This window comes from Elephantulus edwardii, unplaced genomic scaffold (assembly GCF_000299155.1).
Source record: "Elephantulus edwardii isolate Elephantulus edwardi_28Jun2011 unplaced genomic scaffold, EleEdw1.0 scaffold00028, whole genome shotgun sequence".
Classification (NCBI taxonomy): domain Eukaryota; kingdom Metazoa; phylum Chordata; class Mammalia; order Macroscelidea; family Macroscelididae; genus Elephantulus; species Elephantulus edwardii.
Genome location: NW_006399778.1, coordinates 16455089 through 16477402, shown reverse-complemented (window position 1 = coordinate 16477402; position 22314 = coordinate 16455089). Strand labels below are relative to the sequence as shown.

The following is a 22314-nucleotide window of genomic DNA, read 5'->3' as shown; positions in this document are numbered from 1 at the left end:
CCAACCATCCAACCATCCATCCATCCATCCATCCACCCACCATCCATCCATCCATCCATCCATCCGTCCATCCACCCACCCATCTATCCATCCATCCATCCACCCACCCACCCATCTACCCAACCATCCATCCATTAATCCACCCACCCGTCCATCCATCCATCCACCCAACCATCCATCCATCCATCCATCCATCCATCCACCCACCATCCATCCATCCATCTGTCCATCCACCCAACCACCCATCCATCCATCCATCCACCATCCATCCATCCGTCCACCCAACCATCCAACCATCCATCCATCCATCCACCCACCATCCATCCATCCATCCGTCCACCCAACCATCCAACCATCCATCCATCCATCCATCCATCCACCCACCATCCATCCATCCATCCATCCATCCACCCAACCATCCATCTATCCATCCATCCATCCATCCACCATCCATCCATCCATCCGTCCACCCAACCATCCAACCATCCATCCATCCATCCATCCATCCACCCTCCATCCATCCATCCATCCATCCATCCATCCATCCATCCACCCACCCATCTACCCAACCATCCATCCATTAATCCATCCACCCGTCCATCCATCCACCCACCCACTCACTCAACCATCCATCTATCCACCCAACCATCAATCTAATCCATCCATCCACCCATCCATCCATTCATCCAACCACCATCCATCCATTCATCCAACCACCATCCATCCATCCATCCATCCATTAGCATAAATAGTGAGCACGATACTTTGAAATATAGAATAGTAATAGTAATAATGGCTTCCATTTTCAAGCACTCACTGATTCTTGGCTTTTCATGTAATTTTTGTTGCATGTTTTTCATTATGTGTTAAATCTGCGCCTCACAGAAGTAATGAGGCTTTTCCAGCTAGTCGCTAGGGAGCCACTATTTGAATGTACTGCCTACCCCCTGAGCACACACTGTTGGTTGCTTTATTTGTCTGCTGTTGTAGGAGTTGTACCTGTCTTGATTGTGTACGTTACTAAATGTCCCTGCTGCTTAAGCAGTTCATGCATTTAAACATCTCTATGTTTACTTATCCATCCATCTTCCCAGAAGTCTTAACCGTCCGTCCGTCCATCTCTCATCCATCCATCCACCGACGTACCATTTATCCATCTGTCCACTTCTCAGACCACCTCATCCAGTGATGGCCTTACGCCAGTTTGTGTTACCTCAGTAGATTCAGTAGGACCTATTGCAGGCATCACGTTCCAACTCTGCTCAGTGGTAACACATTGGAGTTGACTTGAAGTTGTCCACTGTGGGAGTATGCACATCATGGGACTGTAGCACTACAAAGACGTGCATTTTCTCTTGGGAAATAGTTGTTAAATATTTATCTGTCCATCACTGCCTCTACCCAGCCTTGCATTCTTTCACTCACCTGACTGACCATCTGTGCATCCACCCACCCACCCACGTATCCTCTGCTTTCTAAGCTATTCATCCATCTCTTTGTTCATCTGTCTGTTCTTCCATCCACTTACCCAATCATCCACCCTCCCAGCTATCTGGGCCTCCATTCATCTTTCTCTACATTTGTCCGTTCATCCATTGCCCATACATTCATTCCACTACTTTCAGAGAACCCCTTATGTTATAAGCCCTGTGCTGGACTCTGACGGTGGGCCAATAACCACAACACAGCCCTTGTCCTCAGAAAATTGTTTTTCTCCCCAGAGAATGGGAGATCTGGCTTGTTCCCCTCTCATCTCTCTTCCCTCACAGCCAGGATTCCCTATTGCAAACACCCAGCAGCCCCCACCTGCCTGGCACGTTGGGGTTGGACGCGGCTGGAATAGACCCCAGCGACAGGCTTGGCCAGGACTGCTGCTTGAGTTCAGGCATCTCAGCTCTGAGTCCCACCTGCCCTGAATCGCCCATGGGCCACTTGACCAAAGTCTCCTTTTTGCTCTGTTGTCTTATGTTTTGTCTCCTCCCTGTCCCGCCTGCTCCTCTCACCTGCTCTCCTCCTGCCTGGCCGCTTGGGGGCTCCAGCTTTCTCCAGACCTCACTAGGCTAAAGGAGAGATACGCCAGGACTAAGAGAGACATCTTGGCTTTAAGAGTTGGGGGGAAAGACATGCAGGAGCTGAAGCACAAGTACGATTGGAAGGTATTGTCCGTCCGCGCCTCCCATATCCTCGGTGGGGGCCGTTCCAGAGCTGGAGCTGCTTCCAGGGGGCATGCTCTGCTGCTTCCTGGCCCCAGAGGGTGGGTCTCAGCCCCTGGCACCTGCCCCTTGCTGTCCCCAGCCTTGGAAACCTGGCTGGATGGTGCATTTGGTAACTGGTCACTGTCTTAGCCAGCTATCCCTCCCTTGGTCTTGCCCCTTTCTCAGCCCCTGCCTTCAAGTCAAACCCAGACTTCTCCTGAGCTTCTTCTCAGGTGGGTTTCCACATGTTAGGGCCTCTGGAACCAGGCACTTTGTAAGCAATGCAGGTTCCTGGGTTCCATCCACCTCCCGAGATGCTGGTTCTGTAGCTCCAGTCTGGGGCCCAGGAATCTGCATGCCTCACTGTAATGGGTGACTTTGGACCCATTTGCTCCCCTCTCCTTCCAGGCTGTTCAGAGATCTGAGATGAGGAAGCCTTGAAAAAAAAAACCAGGCCCTTCTTGGATAGAACTTAGTCTTCAGGAAAGATGACAAGAGTTGTTCAGTATACTTGAGTCACTTCCAACTCTTAAGCCCTCTGTGTACAACAGAAGGACTGCAGTAGTGTCCATTAATTGGACATCTCCTACCTGCTGACCTTAGGAGCATGGACTTTGGAGAAGCATATCTTGGCTTTGAGTCCTTGTCCTATAACTTCCTCACTGTGTGATCCTAGGCTGGTCACCTGGCCTCTCTGAAGTTTGGTTTCATCATCGGTGAATGGGTGCCCGACAGTAGATGTGAGGATGGGATAAGACCAAGTCCGTAAGCTGCTTGGCACGACCTAAGCAGCCCAGTTGCTGGTGGTCCCAGCGGACAGTGACCGTTGCTATTCATGTACTGACCACTGAGTCCCTATGGCACCCTGGGAATCAGCTGTCATTTGTCATGAAACCAGTGAGGCCAGTGAGTGAAGTGATTGGCCAGTGGTCGCACAGGTGGTAAGTGGCAGAGCTGGGGTTCAAACCCAGGTCTACTTGATGCCAGGGTCTGGGTGTCCATCCCAGCAGACCCTGGCCTCTTCAGAGGATTGAGGGATGCCCTTTGAAGTCCTTTCACAGAAAGATGCCCCCTGAAGGCTTATGACCTAGGAGTGGAGCAGTTATATCTTCTCAGAGCAGAGGTTCCTAGAGGGACAGGGAGCAAGGGCAGAGGCTCAGACCAGGGTGCTTAGCCCAGCCTAGAGCAACAGGGTCCTGCCCTGGCCTTTACCAGTGGGCATGCAAGTGAACACAGACACCTTCCTGGACATTTGCCTGGTGCCCTTTTGTGCCTAGTAAAATGCCCAGAGAGGGGCCTCCAGAGCTCCCCTAAATACGGTTTTCGGGAACTCAAGACAGCCCCATTGACAATTTGCTGTCAGGATAGGAACTGAGAATAGGGTTTCCAATTGGGGTTGTAACACACCAGTTCCCATCTCCCCCATACCCAGAAGAAAATGAGGTCCTATGTGCCATTTCTGGGGTCTACATCTATCCCACCATTAGGGTCTCACAGGCATTTATCACTATTCTTCCCCAACCACGAGTGAGTCACTGCTGGAGAATTAAGAATTGTACCATCAAGATGAAGGGAGGGGACCAGGGACTTCCCTTTTCTGCCCAGGGCTTGTTTCCAGAAAGCCAGCTTTGTTCCTGAAGAGCCCCCGCCCGCCTTCCAGCCTTGCACTGCTTGCCCAGCCCCTCCCAGAAGTCCTGGGCCCCATAAGCTGTGGGCCACACGGCTATTTGGAGAATTGATAGGAGAACAGAAGCAACCAGAAGACATTGCCCACTCCAGATGAGTAGTGCTCCCCAGCCAGCAGTGTGTGAGCAAAGAGCCGGTTTTCTAGGACTGTGCTGTCCATTATCGCAGCCACGTGCCTATGTAAATGGAAGCTATTTTCTAATGAAATAGAATTAGGAAACTGGTTCCTGAGTCGTACCAGTCACATCTCAAGTGCTTCGGTAACAGTGCAGAACTGGATTTCCCTCATTGCTCATTCTCTTCTGGTGACTTTGAGGACAGCAGCTCTCTTCCCAGGCAGGCCTCCTGCCACCCAGGGTCCCTGCCCCTTGGGTCTCATGTCTCCGTGTGCTCTGTCTGTGCTCAGCTTGCTGCCCTACTGCCCGCAGACCCCTCCGCACAAGAGGAAGCTGCATCTTGCTCTGCAGTGGCGTCTCTGCCCCAGCCTTCTTCCGCATCCCTGGGCAGGGCTCAGTTGGAAATCTGTCTCTTTAGGGGCTGAGGGATGGGCTTCCCCACTGGGTTCAGTGGATGGGACGAGGTGCTCACCTCCTTTTCATTGCCCTTTGAGAATCACCGGCGTACGATGCTGCCATCAGGGATTTGTCCAGCACATTTACAGGTGCTTTCATACAGCTCATCTGTCCCAGAATCTCCTGAGGACCGGATTTTGCCATTTTCCTGTTTTGCTTGAGGATGTGGAAGAGTCATGCTTCTGGGGAGCAGAGCCTCTGACCCTAAGCCTTACACATTGCACCCACAGCCACCCCTGAGAGCCACCCCAGTGCCCTGTCCCCAAGAGGACCCCTGGTTCCACACCCAGTGACACACTCCAAAGCTGGTTCCATTGCCACACTCTCTGTGCCGCACTCACAGCACTACACTCTCTGTGCCGCACTCACAGCACTACACCCCTGGTGCCATGCTCTCGGTGTCATTCCCCAGTGCCACGCCTCTGGTGTCATGTCCGCATTACAACACCTGGCGTCTAGCCCCGGCGTTATCTCGCTAATGCCACCCCGTGCCTCCTTCCAATGCCAAGTCCCCAGTGTCACATCTCCAGTGACATGCCCCAGTATCACACTGAGTGCCACTCCAAGTGCCAGTCTCAGAGGCATCTCTAGTGCCTCCCAGTGCCACATCCCCAGTGCCGCCTCCTGGTACTGTCCCCATAGTGTCACCCTCATGCCCTGTCCTCAGTGCCAGGTCTCTAGGGACATGCCCATGTCACACCTCTAGTGCCAGTCCCAATGTCATTGCCCACTTACCACCCCAGTGCCATATCCCTGGTGCCACACCACTAGTGCTACCCCAGTGACATGCCAGCTCCCTACTTTTATGCCAACTTCTGTAGTTTGTTCCAAAGGGAAGGAATTGAGTTAACGCCTTCCTCCTTCCCCAGAGTCCAGGCGGCACCCACTTCCTGCTGCCCTCTCATCATAAAGGCGACTTTCCTGGGAGATCTCAAGGGCAGAAGGACCCTCCATCTCTCCTCTGGGGGCCCCTCGGGCTGACACTCCCCGACCCTCTTGACCTCTTGCTCACCTCCCTGGGAGGGAATGGACCCAGGTGACGTCCTGCGCCTGCAGCCTGGGCCAGGAGTGGTGTTGGTGGCCCTTGGTGACAGGCGTCCCAGGCCCTCCCTCAGCCTCTCTGATGAGCCCCCCTGCTTTTGCTCAGATGACCCAGCTCATGAAGGCCGCCAAGAGCGGGACCAAGGACGGCCTGGAGAAGACGCGGATAGCCGTCATGCGCAAAGTGTCCTTTCTGCACAGAAAAGATGTCCTTGGTGAGGCCACTGCCCGGGCCACGCGGGGAAGGGGGCCAAAGGGGGGGCGTGTCTTCTTGGTGCCCTGGCAGCTAAGCCAGGAGGAGGTGTGCGTGGTGCCCAGCACCTGTTGGGTGCTCATTTCATGTTCCTGCACCAGCCCCCAGATGGGGCTGGGTGGTCATGGCCAAGTCAGTGGAGTAGGCGGAGAAAGTACAGGGTGGACAGGCTGGCTGACTGAGAACTGATCCCTGTCACCCTCCCCCTCCAGGCGGGGAGCTGGCCAGCAGGCCCTCCCCGCCCAGTAACCCAGAGCCTTTCCTAAAGTGACCCTCCACTAGAGACGTTATTAATAGCGACGGCAGGGCTCGGATCTCCAGCCAAGAATGTTACCCAATGGCTCATGGGGGAAGAGGAAACCGCGTGGCCGGTGGCTGGGGTGGGTGCAGAGTGATGCCCAGGGCGCGATGTGGGCCAGTCAGGAGGGCCTTGGTCACCCACACCCCCACACGGTTGTCCGCTGTCCCTCCTCCTCCTCCTCGTCTGTCTCCTGCTCAGGTAAGTGCCCACTGTGCCGTCTCTGCTCCCTTGGCCCTGGGACCACTGCCACTTCTTCTTTCTCTCTTCCCCGGCATTCTCCAGGCACCCACTTCCTGCTGCCTGTGGTCACGGCTGCTTCCAGGACCGCCGCGGTGCCGGCTCCTCTGCCCGGTGCCTGCACCGCTCTCTGGGGGCCAAGCCCTCTGAGGACAGACCCCTGTACTCTGCCCGACCCCAAACCTTCCTGAATGCAGCCACCAGCCTGAGGCTGTCTGGCTGCCCCCACTCACCCCGCTTTCCCTGTCAGACACCAGAGGAACCTTCCACTTTGGGTCTCTGGGGATTCCACCCCCCCTTCACTTTGAAAAGAAAAAGAAAAAAAATTCCTTCAAGGGTGTTCCCTAGGCCACCTTCCGCCCCCCCCCCCCCCCCCCCAGTAAAAGCAGAAAGCCAAGTAACTCACTTTTCTAGGGGCTTATTTTCTTCAGTCTTTCCAGCATCCAGGGAAAACTATTTTTAGTGTATGGTGTTGGGGACATGGGCGGACTGGCCTTCACCAAGCCAGGGCGGGCAGTCCGAGCAGAGATGGTGACTTGGGAGAGCATGGGCCAGTCCAGGATGCTGTTTGTGTCCCCTCTCTGGCCATTCAGCCATTCGCTGCTCATCCCTTAACTCACTTACTCATTCCTTTGCCCACTCACTCCTTCACTCAGTCCTTAACTCACTCACTCTCTCTCATCACTCCTTCATTCTCTAACCCACTCTTCACTCACTGCTTTCCTCATTACTTCACTCACTCGCTCATTTACTCCATCATTCACTCACTCACTTCCTGCTCACACTCTGCACATCTCCAATGGAACATTCTAGGCCCTGGAAGCGGCTAGGAAGTTTCCTCTAATCCCTCTGCTCCTTCCAACCCCCAACCCAGAGACACACACCACCCCCCACCCCAGTGGCTCATCCATGCCTCGCTGGGCCGGTCTAGGTTGGTCCTCTGTTCCTGGCTCCTGGGTCTCCCCTGCTGTGTCTGCATCACCAACCTACTTGACTTTGCAGGTGACTCGGAGGAGGAGGACATGGGGCTCCTGGAGGTCAGCGTTTCAGATATCAAGCCCCCAGCCCCAGAGCTGGGTCCCATGCCCGATGGCTTGAGCCCTCAGCAGGTGTGTGGGGACAGGCTGGTTGGGCTATTACTGGGACTACCCTGCTCTAGGTTTTGAATGAGATATAACACTTTGGTGCTGTTGGCAGAGCCCCAGACACCTAGATTCTCTCTTTTTTTTTTCCAAACTAGACCCACTGCTTCCATGCTGTTGACCCGGGGAGTCAGGAATAGGGAGTGGGCTGGGATGGGAGTGAGGATTTGGATTTTGGGAGCTTTTGCCTCCCACCTCCCAGGAAACCAGAGTAGCTCCTGTTTCCCTGCTTTACAGCAAGTTGCTGATTGGAGGAAGGGCTGCAGTGTCGTCCACTGAGTGTAGGTGGTCAGAAAACACCGAACTAGCCTAATCAGTGAGGACACTACACGTGCCTGCAGGTGCATGGCCACCGGGTCCTCCTGAGTTCCCTGGGGCTGAGGCTCTTTGAGGGGTGTCCTCCTCCTCCCAGGGTGTTACACTGAGGCAGGATCCCGTAACTGTGACCTTGGCTGAGCCCTGTTGTTTTCCTTCCAGTCTGAGCTGCTGGCTGGGAAGCAGGGCGAGAACCCGCATTCCTCTGCTTGTGAGGCCTGGGCAGAAGCATGGGCGATGCTGCACAGCCCCCACTGTACTTGAGCGTGGAGCTGCCGCCACTGGCTCAGTCCACCTCTTAGAAGGGCTTCCTTTTTTCCTCTAACCCTTGACTTTATCAAGCCCCTTCTCCAGGGACTGGCCTCTCCTGATAATAGAACAAAGTGCATTAAGACAAAAAAAAATCTCGCAAGCTTTGCTTCTAAGGAGGATTCTGGATGCATTCCTTCCAAACCATTTGTTTACTTTTTAGGCGGTATGTGATCATTATTTGTCTTAACACCACAGTTCAAAGGCATCAGGGCTTCAGTTGTCTTTATTTCCTGTCCAACTTCCACATGTATACGAGGTGATTGAAATCCAAAAATGTAGGCAGCTTCCCACCACCCTGGGGTGAGGCAGAGATTTCAGCATCGTTGGGTATGCGGGAGTAGAGGCTGGCAGGGGACTCATGGAGATGAGGGATGCCCCCTCTCTGCATTCTGGGGACTGTGGGTGTTTCTCTAGGTGAGCAGAGAGCTGTAGGGTAAAAACTCATGCCAGGCAGACCCAAGAGGTCCTAAGCGTGGGGTCTAGGAGCAAAGAGTCCTTCCTGTTGTGTAGTTGTCAGCCCTCCTGAGGGCTCCAGCTCCTCCCTCTCCCTGTCCCTTGGGGCTGGGCATGCTGCAGGTGCTCACTCTGTGCTGGGGGGCTGTTCGGTTCACTGCTGTGTTTGTTGACTCGACCAGGTGGTCCGGAGACACATCCTGGGCTCCATTGTGCAGAGCGAAGGCAGTTACGTGGAGTCTCTGAAGCGGATACTACAGGTAAGACATCCGGGTAGGCTCCATGGAAGGGGCTTAGAGAGAAGGGACTAGGAGTTTCCAGGGGAAGGGTAGGCCAAAAGCCAGCAGGACTTCTAAGTAGGGGACACCAAGAGTTCCCGATTCTCTAGTACGAAGGCTAAGCAGCGTATGTTCTGAAACAGAATTGAGAGTCCTCCAAATGGGGGCTGTCCTGGAGAATTGAGGACATGTGTTCACCTTCGTGTCTAGAAGGAACTGTGCTGTCCTCACCATCCTTGGTGCCCTCTGGGTCAGGGGTCACATTTCCCATCATCCTGCAGCTCCCCAGGGCAGGAGGCATAATTGTACTCTTTGTTAAATGGTCAGGATGCCCAGAGATTGCTGTGGAGATGGTTGTACCTGAGTAAGGTGTGCCAGCTGGGCTGATAGCTTTGCACTCCTGAAACGTGAATCACCTGTGATGTTGTGGGCTATCTGAATGGCAGGAAAGGGGATTGTTGAGTTTGGGGGTTGCTAACCCCCCAGAGTTTGGATTCACAGAGAGTCGGGCCTGTAGAGACCCAGGCGTCAGACTTGAGTGTCACTGTTTCTGGTTGGAGGCCGGGGATCCTGGTGAGCTGGCTCCCACGTCCCTGCTCGACGGCACAGCTCGCTCAGCCCTTTACCATCCCAGCTGTTGCTATCCAGCGACACTGCCTCAGGGAAACCCGGTGTGTCAGAGCAGAACTGTGCTCCATAGTGTTTTCAATGCCGATTTTTTCGAAAGTGCACCTGGACGTTATTCCAAAGCACCTCTGGGTAGACTTGAGCCTCCCCTTTCTCTTAGCAGCCAAGCAAGTTAACTCTTTGCACTGCCCGGGGATGGCTCAGTCTTAAGAGTCACACAGAGGCCAGCCTTGCCCGTGGAGCTCCCTTCTCAACTCACTGTAACAGAGATGCAGCGGTTAGATTAGGCCAAGAGAAGCCAGCATGCTACATTCCTGGGGAGTGAGTGCTTGCCACAACAGCAAGGGTCCCCTGCCACCCCAAGTTCTGATGACCTTGCCCAGGTGGCCATGAACACTGGGGTTTGGTGAGGCTGTGTCAGACCTTCAGGGTCCTCAACCACCTCTGACCCTCTCAGGATTACCGCAACCCCCTGATGGAGATGGAGCCCAAGGTGCTGAGCGTTCGCAAGTGCCAGGTGGTGTTCTTCCGCGTGAAGGAGATCCTGCACTGCCACTCCATGTTCCAGATCGCCCTGTCCTCCCGCGTGGCCGAGTGGGACTCCACCGAGAAGATCGGGGACCTCTTTGTGGCTTCGGTAGGTGTCTTAGTCAGTGCTGGAACTCAGTAGGTGCTGTTACGTCTTCTAGAGCAGCACTTGACTGTGGCTTTCCAGAGGAGACATTTCTTTTCTCCCAGGTCAGGAGGCTGGAACTCCTCTTCCTGTGAGCTGCAGGATGGGCTTTGTGCCTTTGCCTTCGCCGGGGGTCCCTTTCTCTCCCTTGCCCCTTGTGTCGGGGGTCTGTGTCCCACTTGTTAGTTCCGAAGTGGTTAGGTTTAAGACACACCCTGTACCTCTGTGAGCTCTGCTGGCATAATCCCTAGGGAGAGGTGCTGCCATCCCTGTAATGGTGCCTCTCTGGCTGTTCAAATCCACCACTGGCTCCTTAGGATAAAAAAATGGGCAGTCTCCTCCCCCGTGTGACCTACAGCCTCTGAAAACCTGCTACCGGGTCAGCCAGGACACCCCACCTCTATCCCTCGCTCTCCTACCTGCTCAGTCTACTCAAGTCAGAGTGAGCACAGGGCCTCTGAGGCTTCTTGGGCTGAGTAGAGGGCCATATGACTCCTTGAACTGTCCCGTATGTCCTTGGAGATGTCTGCTGAGCCTGCTACCAGGTCATCATCCTGACTTTGCCCAGGTCGCACTGGGGGTGTGCTTGGTCTCTCATCTAAAAGTTCAGTGGTTCAAATGCACCAGCCACACCCAGGGAGAAAGATGAGTCTGCTGCCAAGAAGTTCTTCAGAAACCCCACAAAGCAGTTCTGTTTTATGGGGTTTCCATGAATGTGAACCCACCAACTGGCAGTGGGTTTTGGTGGTCCAGTGGCCCAGCCCTGGGCTTTGACCAAAAAGTTATCAGAGAGGTGTGGCAGTGTGTTTCTGTAAAGATCTTTTGCCTTTCAAATCCTATTTCACAGTCCTATTCTGTCCTACAAGGTAACTGCTAGTTGAAATAGAACTTGATGACAAAAGGTTGTGTCTGTCTGTCTATCTATCTATCTGTCTATCTATCTTTCTTCTCTCTCTTCCCCCCTCTATATATCTATATCTACATTTATTTTATATTGGTTTGCATACAGAATTAGTATATATTGTGTTTCATTTGTATACATTGTATTTCACACGGCTTCATTCACATTGTGTTTCATATGATCATTCGCATAAATTGTGTTTTAATAAACCAATCACCATTGGTCTATGCTCACTATCACCCTGATCTTTCAGAGGGTCCTCACTGAATCTTTTCTAATGCATCACCCCCCTCCCTCCACCCATAAACCTCTGTGACCTGGGGATTTTCCCCTCTCCCATTTGGACTTTTATACACATCTTACTAGTTATCCTGTTTTTACAATAATGGTCCTATGCAATATTTGTCCTTATGAGACTGAGTTAGTTCACTCAGCGTAAAGGTCTCTAGCCTCTCCCATGTTATATAGTATTTTAAAAATATAGAACGCTTCATGAATTTGCATGTAGTCTTTGCACAGGGGCCATTTCTAATCTTCTCTGTATCATTCCAGTTTTAGTATATGTGCTACCAAAGCAAGCAGTTTTTTAAAAACATTCTGATTCTAGCTCTACTTTTTAAAAAATGGTATTTTAAGTAGAAGTTTATACAGCATATTAAGCTCCAATTTAACAATTTTTATACAACTGTTCTAGTCATTGGTCACAATTTTTACAATGTGTCAAGATTCTCATTATTTTTATTTCTGTTTTTGTTGATATGGCTTTTTCCTCATTGCCTTCTCGGCTTGGTTTCTGGGTAAGTGTTGACCATCTGGTCTCATATAGTTCATTATTGAAGAGAGCTCATTACTCACGGCTAACACTATTTGTTTTATATGCCCGTCTGTTTGGCTGCAAGGTATCCTGCAGAAATAGGTTCAATTCCGTGTTCAAAGATTCTCTTAGGGGGTAGTTTTGGGATTCTGCTAGTCTCTTCAGGCCAGTCATTATGATTTATTTTTAAGAATTTGCATTTGGTTCCTTGCTTTTTGCCTTCAGATCTATTCAGGACTTTCTGTTGTGTCCCTGATGAGAATAGTTGGTAGTGGTGTCTGGGCACCGTCGAGCACCCGTGGTCTCGGGTTAGGAGAGGCTGCGGTTCCTGTGGGCTGTGAACCTGGTAGACTGGTTTTTTCTTTGAGTCTTTTACTTTTTCCATGTAAGTAGAGACTGATGGTTGTATCAGATGGTCGCTCACAAGCTTTTTCAGACCTCAGATACTACACTCACCAAACAAGGATGTAGACCATTATCTTTGTAAATTATATCTTGCCAACTGATTTAAGTTACTCCTCAAGACTGTTGTCCCAAGCTTTTTAACCTGGTAAACCAGTCTCTCACTGGATGTGTCTAGGAAGCCTCTGGAGTGGTGCTCCCTATTTGATTTGTTATGCATGTAGATATTATGCACCAAACATTTATATAAGGTATATGCACTGGTGGCTTGGAGGCAAGAAGCTGCACTGCAATCCTGAAGGCTCACAGTTCAAATCCACCAGTTGCTCTGTAGGAGAAGGATGGGCATTCTACTCATGTGCGATTAACTGCCTCTGAAAACCTGCCAGAGGGTCAGCTGTGGGTCACTTTTGCCTCAATGACACACAACAACAACAACAACTTACAAACACACTTTGTTAGGAGACACCCTTTGCTAAGCTATTCCTTGGAGAGGGACATCCTGCTTAGAAAGGATGATGAAAGAGAGAAAGACCCTCACCATGCGGATCATCAGTGCTAGTGATTGATAATAGTAATGATGGATTGGTAATAGTAGCAATGAGCTTGAGTGTTTCAGAGATTATGAAGATGGCACAGGATAGGACAGGGTTCAGATCTGTTGTTCATAGAGTCACTATGAGTCATACTCCACTTGAATGCACCTAACAACAACAACAACACAAACACACATACATATGCATGCAGATTTATTTGCATATGCCTTTCTATAGACATCCATTTTTCTATAGACATCTATTTTTGCCTGCATGACCACACCACACATGTTCTTTTGATTTTTTTTTAGCTATTGTTACAAAATTATATATGTTGTATATAGTTGTTAGCAGTTATCCCCTTTTTTTCATGTCCTTCCTACTGTCTTTATTTGCACTGGTTAAGTTATGCTAACTTCACTCATAATTGTCTCTGCCTTTCCCATCATCAAAAATAGCACATGTGCAGTGTCTAGTTAGTGATTTCTTCCCCCCATGTCCCATCCCTGGTAACCAGCAAAGAACCACTTTCTGTGTATGTATCTGTTCTTGATTTTTCATAATAGTGGACCTATTCAATATTTCCAACACTAGAATCCAGCTGTTTAATTGAATCCAATTATAACTGGATTCCTGAAAGTAGGTTGTTTTTATTTCATTAACAGTTGGGTGTGAGATGTGTTGTCTTGTTGATTTAATTAACAGTTAGTTGTGGGTTGGAAGCTTCTTGTTTAAACCAATTAGAACCTTTGTGATTCAAAGTTGATTGGGGCTCCCAAGAGCCTGATGTGAAGACTTATTTGCTCTTAGAGTTATAAATGAAATTGTCCTTTTGTTGAGTTTGGAGAGAAGATTGTTCTAATTGGTACGGCACTTGGTTGTCAGTTTTCTGTACTGAGATAACTTGTGGGTTTGCTGTGATACTGAAAGTGATGCTACTAGTGTGTCACATGCCACAAGGGTTACTCATGGTGGACAGGTTTTAGTAGAGTTCCCAGATTAAGACTGACTAAGACAATGACCAAGGAGGATAGAAGGAGAATTGATGCCTTTGAGCTGTGGTGCTGGAGAAGAGTATTGAGAATACCATGGACTGCTAGGAAAACAAACAGATTTGTCCTGGAAAGGGTTAAACCGGGTGGCTCCTTGGAGGCAAGGATTCTGAGGCTCCGTCTAACATACTTTGGACATGTTGTGAGGAGAGACCGGTCCTTGGAGAGGGACATCATGCTTGGGAGGGTGGAGGGACAGTGCAGGAGAGGAAGGCCCTCTATGAGGTGGATTGATTCAGTGACTGGGATAATTGGGATGGGAGTGTCGGAGACAGTGCGATTGGCACAGGACAGAGCGGAGTTTAGAGCTGTTGTACATAGGGTCGCTATGAGTCGCAAGCGACTCGACGGCACATAACAACAACAACAACAACAACAGGAAGCAGGATTGGCCATCCACTTCTTCAATAATAGGGTTTTGAAAATCCTATGAAAAGTAGAGAAATGCAGATAGTTATAGCAAGTGGTGGTAGAGCCCAGATTGGAAGTCAGTTGAAATGAGGAAAAATAATGGCAAACACAATTTAATAATTGGAACATGGAATGTTCATAGCTTGAATGTTGGCAAACTAGAAATTGTGAAAAATGAAAAATGAAATGGAATGCATGAATATCGACATACTAGGCATCAGTGAAATGAGAAGACTAGCTTTGGCCACTTTGAATCAGATAATCATATGGTATATATTATGCTGGAATGAAAAACAGGAGAAGAACGGTGTTGCATTCATAGTGACAAAAGTCTATTTCAAGTTCTATCCTGAAATAGAATGTTGTGAGTGATAAGATATTATCCATACACATACCTGTTAATATGACTGTTATTATTCAAATATACACTCCTATGTCTAGAGCCAAAAAGGAAGAAATTGAAAATTTTTACCAGATATTGCAGTCTGAAATTGATCGAACATGCAGTCAGGATGCATTAGTGATAATTAGTAACTGGAATGCAAAAGTTGAAAACAGTGAAGAAGGAATAGTAGGTGGAATATATGGGGTTGGTGATAGAAATGAGGCTGGAAATAGAATGATCGCATTTTGTCTTTTAAATGATTTATTCATTGCAAATGTCTTTTTAAAAAGACACAGATGTTGACTTTGTACATGGATCTAACCGGATGGGAGGCATAGAAATAAAATTGATGACTGTGGAAGGAATCATTGAAGAAGCTCAATATCAGCAGTCAAAACTAGGCCAGAGTGGACTGTACAAGTTGAAATTGTGACCAATGAAAATAAAAATAAGTCAACTAAAACCAAAGTATGATCTTGAATCTATTCCATCTGAATTTCAAAACCATCTTAAGACTAGGTTTGAAGGCTTGAGCACCAATGATCAAAGACCAGATGAGCTAAGGATGATATCAAGGATGTCATCCAAGGAGAAAGCAAAAGGTCATTACAAAGACAAGGGAGACAGAAAAAACCGAAATGGATGTCAGAAGAGACTCTAAAAATTGCACTAGAGCATCAAGAAGCAAAAACAAAGGAGAAACATGCCGAAGTGAAAGGGCTAAACAGAAGATTTCAATAAGCATCTTGAGAAGACAGAGCAAAGTATTACAATGGAAAGTGCAGAGTGCTGGAATTGGAGAATAAAAAAAAGAACTTGCTCAGCATTGCTCAAGCTGAGAGAACTGGAAAACAAATATAAGCCTTGCATGGCGATATTGATAGATGCTATGGGCAATACACTGAATGAATGACCCAGAAAGCATCAAAAGAAGATGGGGGGAAGACACAGAATGACTGTACCAAAAAGAACTAACACTGGAAAATTGCAGGAAGAGCAGGAGCCAGTGAGAATGAAGGAGAAAGTGGAAGCGGCATTGAAGCATTGGCAAAAAAATAAGACCCCAGGAATTGATGGGATACCAATTGGCTTGTTTCAGTTAACAGATACAGCCCTGAATGTGTTCGCCCGTTTATGCCAGGAAATTTGGAGGATAACTATCTGGCCAATGGATTGGAAGAGATCCATGTTTGTTCCCATTCTCAAGAAAGGCGATTCAACAGGATGTGGAAACTGTCAAACAATTATCAGTAATATCACATGCAAGCAAAATACTGCTGAAGATCATTCAAAAATGGCTATAATAGTAGATAGATAGGGGACTGCCAGAAGTTCAAGCAGGATTTAGAGAAGGCTATGGCATCAGGGAGATCATTGCTGATGTCACATGGATCCTACTGAAAGTAAAGAATATCAGAAGAATGTCTTATTTATGCTTTATTGACTATGCAAAGACATTTGACCTTGTGGATCATAACAAGTTATGGTTAACATTGAGAAGAATGGGAATCTCAGAGCACTTATTTGTGCTCATGTGAGACCTATACCTAGACTAGGAGGTTGTTGTGCGAACAAAGCAAGAGAATACATTTTAAAATTAAGAAGGGAGTGTGTCAGGATTACATTCTCCTCCATACCAGTTCAGTCTATATGCTGAGCAAATAATTCTGAGAAGCTGAACATTATGAAAAAGAATTGACATCAGGATTGGAAGGACACTTATCAATAACCTGTATTATTCAGATAATATAACCTTGCTAGCTGAAGGTGAGGAGGACTTGAAGCACTTGTTGCAGAAGATCAAGGAATTCGGCCTTCAGTATGGATTGCATCTCAATGTCAAGAAAACAAATATTCTAACCACACAATAACGTGATGGGCAATATCATGATAGATGGAGAAGAGCGTAAAACGGTAAAAAAGTCATCTTACATGGATCCACAATTAATACCCTCGGTACCAGCAGAAAACAGGAGATGTATTGCATTCAAAAAATCTGCAGTTAGGGACCTTTCCAAATTATTGGGAATCAGTGATGTCAGTTTGGGAACTAAGGTGCATCTGATTCAGGCCATGGTCTTTCTGATCACCTACTATGCATCTGAGAGCTGGACAGTGAATAAGGATGACAGAAAAAGAATTGATGCCTTCGATTTGTGGTGTTGGAGAAGAGCACTGGATACCCTATGGATTGCCAAACGAACAAATTAATACGTCTCGGAGAGGGTGCAGTCAGAGTGCTCTTTGGAGGCAAAGATGATGAGGCTTTGCTTCACAGACTTCAGTCATGTTGTTAGGAGGGGCTGTGCCTTGAAAGGTACAGGGACAGCAAAGAGGAATACCCTCGACAGGTGGATTGACATGATGACAGCTGCAATGGGCTCTAAATGGGTAAGGAAGTATAAGGATGGCACAGGATAGGATAGGACTCAGCTCTCTTGTTCACAGGGTCTGTATTAGTCATACAGGATTTGGCGGCATCTAACCAACATTCAGTATTTGCCCTTTTGCTATTGACTTATGTAAATTGTATGCCTTTTTGTTTTTTTGTTGGCTTTGTAATGTTCTCCAGATTAATTCATGTTATGTTTCACAGAGTCATTATTTATGTTGTAGTTATTATGTACCATCAAATCAGAACAGACTTATATTATAGCAGACCCACTAGCAGATTTTCAAAGGCTGTTAAGTCACACAGTAGATTGCCCTTCTTTCTCCTGAGGAGGAGTTAATGGATTTGAACTGATTGCCTTTAGATTGACAGCACAACTCCTTACCACTTAAGGCACCAGAGCTGTTTCTTATTGTTTATAGTTGTATGGTACTCCTTTGTATACTACACTTAGTTTATCCATGCATCTATTGATCGATACTTAATTTTTTCCATCTTTTTGCCGTTATAAATAATACGGCAGTGAACATAGGTGTACACATGTCTATATGCTCTCATATACCTAGGATATTTATCTAGGAGTGGAATTGTTGGAATATCAATGCCAGACTCTTTTCCACAGTGGTTGTGCCATTTAAAAAAATTATTTTATTAATTTTAATGAACATTTACAGAGATTTTGGGTTTCCATTCATTCATTGTTGCACTTTTCTCCCTGCCTAGCCCTTTTCCCCAGTTCACTCCTCCCTTTGAAAAGTAAAAGAAAAATTCTTTCATTGGTATACAATCGCTCTGCACTCCCCGCTCCCCCGCCCCGAGTCCACTTCACTATGTAACCTTAATTCTGGATTCTTGTGATAACCATAATACCCTATCATATATCGCTTTTAAATTGCTCTCTCCCTCATCTGCTTCAATGCAGTATACATAATTTATCCAGTTTTTCTCAGTCTTACCCCAACCCTGATGTCAGTCCCATTCTACAACAGTGGCACCATGCAGTATTTGTCCTTTTGTGACTGAGATATTTCACTCAGCATAATGTCCTCCAGGGTCACCCATTTTGAATAATATTGCACAAGTTCCTTGTTTTTCAATGCAGCTTAGTATTCCATTGTGTGAATATACCACAGCTTCTCTATCCATTCGTTTGTTGATGGGCACTTGGGTTATTTCCAACTCCTTGCTATTGTGAACAAAGCCATGATGAACATGGGTGTGCATATATCTGCTTGGATGTCAGTTATGGTCTCTTTAGGGTATATTTCCAGTAGTGGAATTGCTGGGTCAAATGGTATCTCTATTTGCAGTTTATTGAGAAAGCACCACAGCATTTTCCACAGTGGTTGTACCATTTTACCCTCCCACCAATAGTGAATAAGGGTTCCAGTTTCTCCACAACCTCACCAGCATTTGTTGCTTGCTGTTCTGTTAAATTTTGCTATTCTGACTGGGGTGAGATGATATCTCATAGTTGTTTTGATTTGCATCTCTCTTAGAGCTAGGGATTTTGAACATTTTTTCATGTGCTTGTTGGCCTTCTGAATGTCTTCTTTGGTGAAATGTCTGTTCATATCCTGTGACCATTTTTCAATTGGATTCTTTACCTTTATCTTGTTGTGGTGCTCAAGTATTTTATAAATTCTAGATATAAGTTCCTTATCTGACATGTCATTACCAAATACTTTTTCCCTGTCTGTGCCTTCCCTTTTTACCCTGTTGGAGAAGTTTCTGGATGTGCATAGGGATTTGATTCTTAGAAGGTCCCATTCATCTATTTTATCTTCTCCTGGCTATAGAGACTGTGCCAATTTTATAATGCCACTAGCAAGGAGTTCTCATCCCCTACAACAGCATGGTAATGGTTTTCTGTTTTATTATAAAGTCATTTTTGCATTGTGGTCTTTATTTGCTCCTCTGTAATAACTAATAATCATAAGCATCTTTTAATGTATTTGTTGGTATTCTGAATGTCCTCAGTATCCCTTCATGTTCTTTGCTCATTGTTTTGGATAAATTATTTTTGTTTCTTTTACTGTTGAATTGTTGGAGTTTCCTGTATACTTTAGAGGTTAAACCGTTGTCTGATGTCATTGCCAAAGATTTTTTCCCTCCTAGCCTTTAGATAAGTATATAGATATAGATAGATAGAGATATAAATATAAATATCTATTTTTTTTAAGCCTCAGTTTTCTGATTGCTCTTCTGGCATTCAAGCATTTTTTTAAAAGCATTTTTTATTTATACTGGTTTATTTACAAAGTTAGTACACATTGTTTTTCACACTGGATCGTTCCCATTTTCTTCTCTCCGCCTCCCATCAAATCATGTGATATTGTGATTAACGCCTCCACTCCCATCCTCCCCCATCCCACCCATCCTCAGCCTTCTGTTCTGCACAGTCTACAGTAATGGTCTTATATGATATTTGTTCTTATGAGACTGAGTTAGTTCATTTATCATAATGTTCTCCAGCCCCACCCAAATTAGGTAGTAATTTACAAAATCATTGCTCCTGTCTGTGAATGTACCATAATTTCTCAATCCATTCAGTTGTGGTTGGACATCAGGGCTGTTTCCATGTTCTTGCTACGATGGTGAATAACGCTACTATGAACGTTGGTTTACAAGTCTCCATTTGAGCCTCAGTTCTCATTTTCTTGGAGAATATTCCAAGCAGTGGAATAGCTCTATGTTCAGCTTTTTGAGGAAGCGCCAAACTGACTTCCAGAGTGGTTATACCATTTTACAATACCATCAACAATGTATTAGAGTTTCTGTCTCACCACATCCTCTCCAACATTTAATACTTGCTGTCCTGTTAAACTTTGCCACTGCTACTGGAGTGAGATGGTATCTTGTTGTCGGTTTGATTTGCACCTTTCGTTTGCCTGTTTTTGCTGCAGTTTTGGCTCTCTAGGTTTGATCTAAAGTTTCATTCCAGATACTTTACTGTTTTTGCTTTAACACTTAGATTGTAGGGCCCTGAATCATTTTGAGTTAGTTTTTGTGCTCAATGGGTAATACGCATCTGGGTTAATTTTCTACACATTTTCTTTTTATTTCAGTTAGTTCTGTTGTACTCTCTCATCTCATTTCTTATTTTGATGATTTTCATCATCTGATTTTTCCTTTGTCAATTTTATTGATCCTCTCAAAGAGCCAACTTCTAGTCTTATTAAAGCTATTACGGTTTTTTCTGTTTCTTAGTTCATTTATTTCTGCTCTAATATTTATTATTTCATTTTTTCCTAATAATTGTGAATGTCTTTGACTCTTTATCCCTGTTCAGTTGTTATGAATCACTGAGTTGGAATTGACCCAGAGCTGACCCTCCAGTGGGTTTTCAGAGGCGGTTAAATTACGCAGGAGGAGATTGCCCATCTTTCTCTCATGCAGCAACTGGTGCGTTCGAACTGTGTGTCTTCAGGATTGCAGCCCAGCTACTAACCACTAGGCCACCAGAGTTGCCTCCTCCTGCTATGTTCGGTTGTAGGATTAAGCTGTTCATTTTGACTCTTCTTTTTTGATATGTGCATTTATTAAGTACAGATTTTTCTCTGAGCATTGCTGTTGCTGTGTCCCAGAGATCTTGGTGTGTTGTGTTTACTTTCTCATTTGATTCTAGGAAGTTTTAAAATTTTATTTTCAATTTTATTCTATTAGTTTTTAAGTAAGGTGCTGTTCATTTTCCATGGATTCAGTTTTTTCCTTTTTCTTTCTCTTATTATTTTCTAGCATATAATCAGAGAAGATGCTTTGCATTATTTCAGTGTTTTTTTAATTGATTGAAGTTCAAATTCATTTCAATGGTTTTGAATTCTTGAAGACCAAGATATGGTCTGTTCTTGAGGGTGTTGCCTGTGCATGGGAGAAGACTGTGGGCTGTGCTGCTGTTGGTGGTGTGTTTTATATATGTCCAAGCTCAAGCTGGTTGCATTTCTTTCTAGTTTTGTCCATCATCAAAGCGGCCTCCCGGTCTTAATGTCTGTTTCTCTTTCAATCTGTTAGAGTTAGGTTTATGTATTTCAGAGCTCTATTATTTGATGTATAAACATTCATTATAACTATTAGTGAATGTCTTATCCTTTTGGGGAGTATTGCAACATTGAGTAGGTCCATGACACTTTTTCTTGGCTAAACAGTCAATATCCTTGGGACCAGCAGTCAGGAGATCAGAGAATTACGTTGGGAAAGTTATGGTCAAGGACCTCTCCAGAGTCCTGAAGAGTAATGATGTCAGCTTAAAGACTAAGGTATGCCCAAGTCAAGCCTTGGTTTTTCCAGTCACCACCTATGCATCTAGAGAGCTGGACAGTAGATGAGGATGATAGAATAAGAATCGATGCCTTTGAGTTGTGGTGGTGGAGAAGAGTACTCAATATCCCACGGACTGCCAAAAGAACAAACAGATATCTCTTGGAGATGGCAAAGCTTTGTGTCCCATACTTTGGGCATGTTGTAAGGAGAGGATATTCCTTGGAAAGGGACTTCATGCCTGGAACGGTCAGTGAGGAAGAGGAAGACCCTCGTGAGATGAATTGATAACAGTGACTAAGACAGTGGGCTTAAGTGTCTCAGGGACGATAAGGACACTCAGGAGAAGACAGAGTCCAGATCTGTGGTTCACAGAGTCATTGTGAGTCACACTCAACTCGACAGCACATAACGGCAGCAACAATAAAAAGCCTCTCTGGAAAACGAGAAGTACATTCTCTGTCTCTCATTCCTGTCAAGTGTGAAATGACTTGTGATTGAACCTTTAGTGGGTTTTCAGAGGCTATAAATTGCATAGGAGGAGATTGCCCATCTTTCAAGTGCAGTGCAGCTAGTAGATTTGAACTGCTGCCTTTGGGTCCGCAGTGCAGCTCCATCTCCACTACCCCACCAGAGCTCTCTAGAACCTGTGGTTTTCAAACAGAAATCTCTGGGCTCCAGGGATTCATGAAGCACAGGAAGGTCAAGTGGTGGAACTCTTCTTTTGTCTTTTTTATCATTGGGGTCTGCTGCTGCTGCTTACGAGTGTGTGTGTGTGTGTGTGTGTGTGTGTAAACACAAACATTCTGCTTAACCATGAAATAGACCTGATGTCCTGGGCCAGGTGTGCAGGGATTCGAGAGAAGGAGTGTTGATTCCAGGGAAACCACACTCACCCTTGGTAACTCAGCGTGCACTGCCCCAGTGAGGGGTCAATAATGCCATCCTTGAGGGGGGAACGTGAGGGGAGTTTTTAATTTTCTGGAAGTGGTGAGGAAAATTACTGTAGCCAAGGGAGCGGTACCCCATCTCTCTCAGCTTCTCTCCTTTTCTCTTAACCTGTGAGCTCAGTCTGGGGG

At 46.6% G+C, this 22314-nt stretch overlaps 1 protein-coding gene across 1 annotated transcript in view; it reads left to right on the top strand.

Annotated features, from left to right (window-relative positions):
- ARHGEF10L (Rho guanine nucleotide exchange factor (GEF) 10-like) overlaps positions 1-22314 on the top strand; it is a 149556-nt gene that overhangs the window by 38558 nt on the left and 88684 nt on the right. The window contains exons 7-10 of the mRNA XM_006883599.1: positions 5601-5709; positions 7288-7394; positions 8690-8767; positions 9870-10049. Of these exons, the coding sequence (XP_006883661.1) occupies positions 5601-5709; positions 7288-7394; positions 8690-8767; positions 9870-10049 (474 nt within the window). The remainder of the gene's footprint in view (positions 1-5600; positions 5710-7287; positions 7395-8689; positions 8768-9869; positions 10050-22314) is intronic.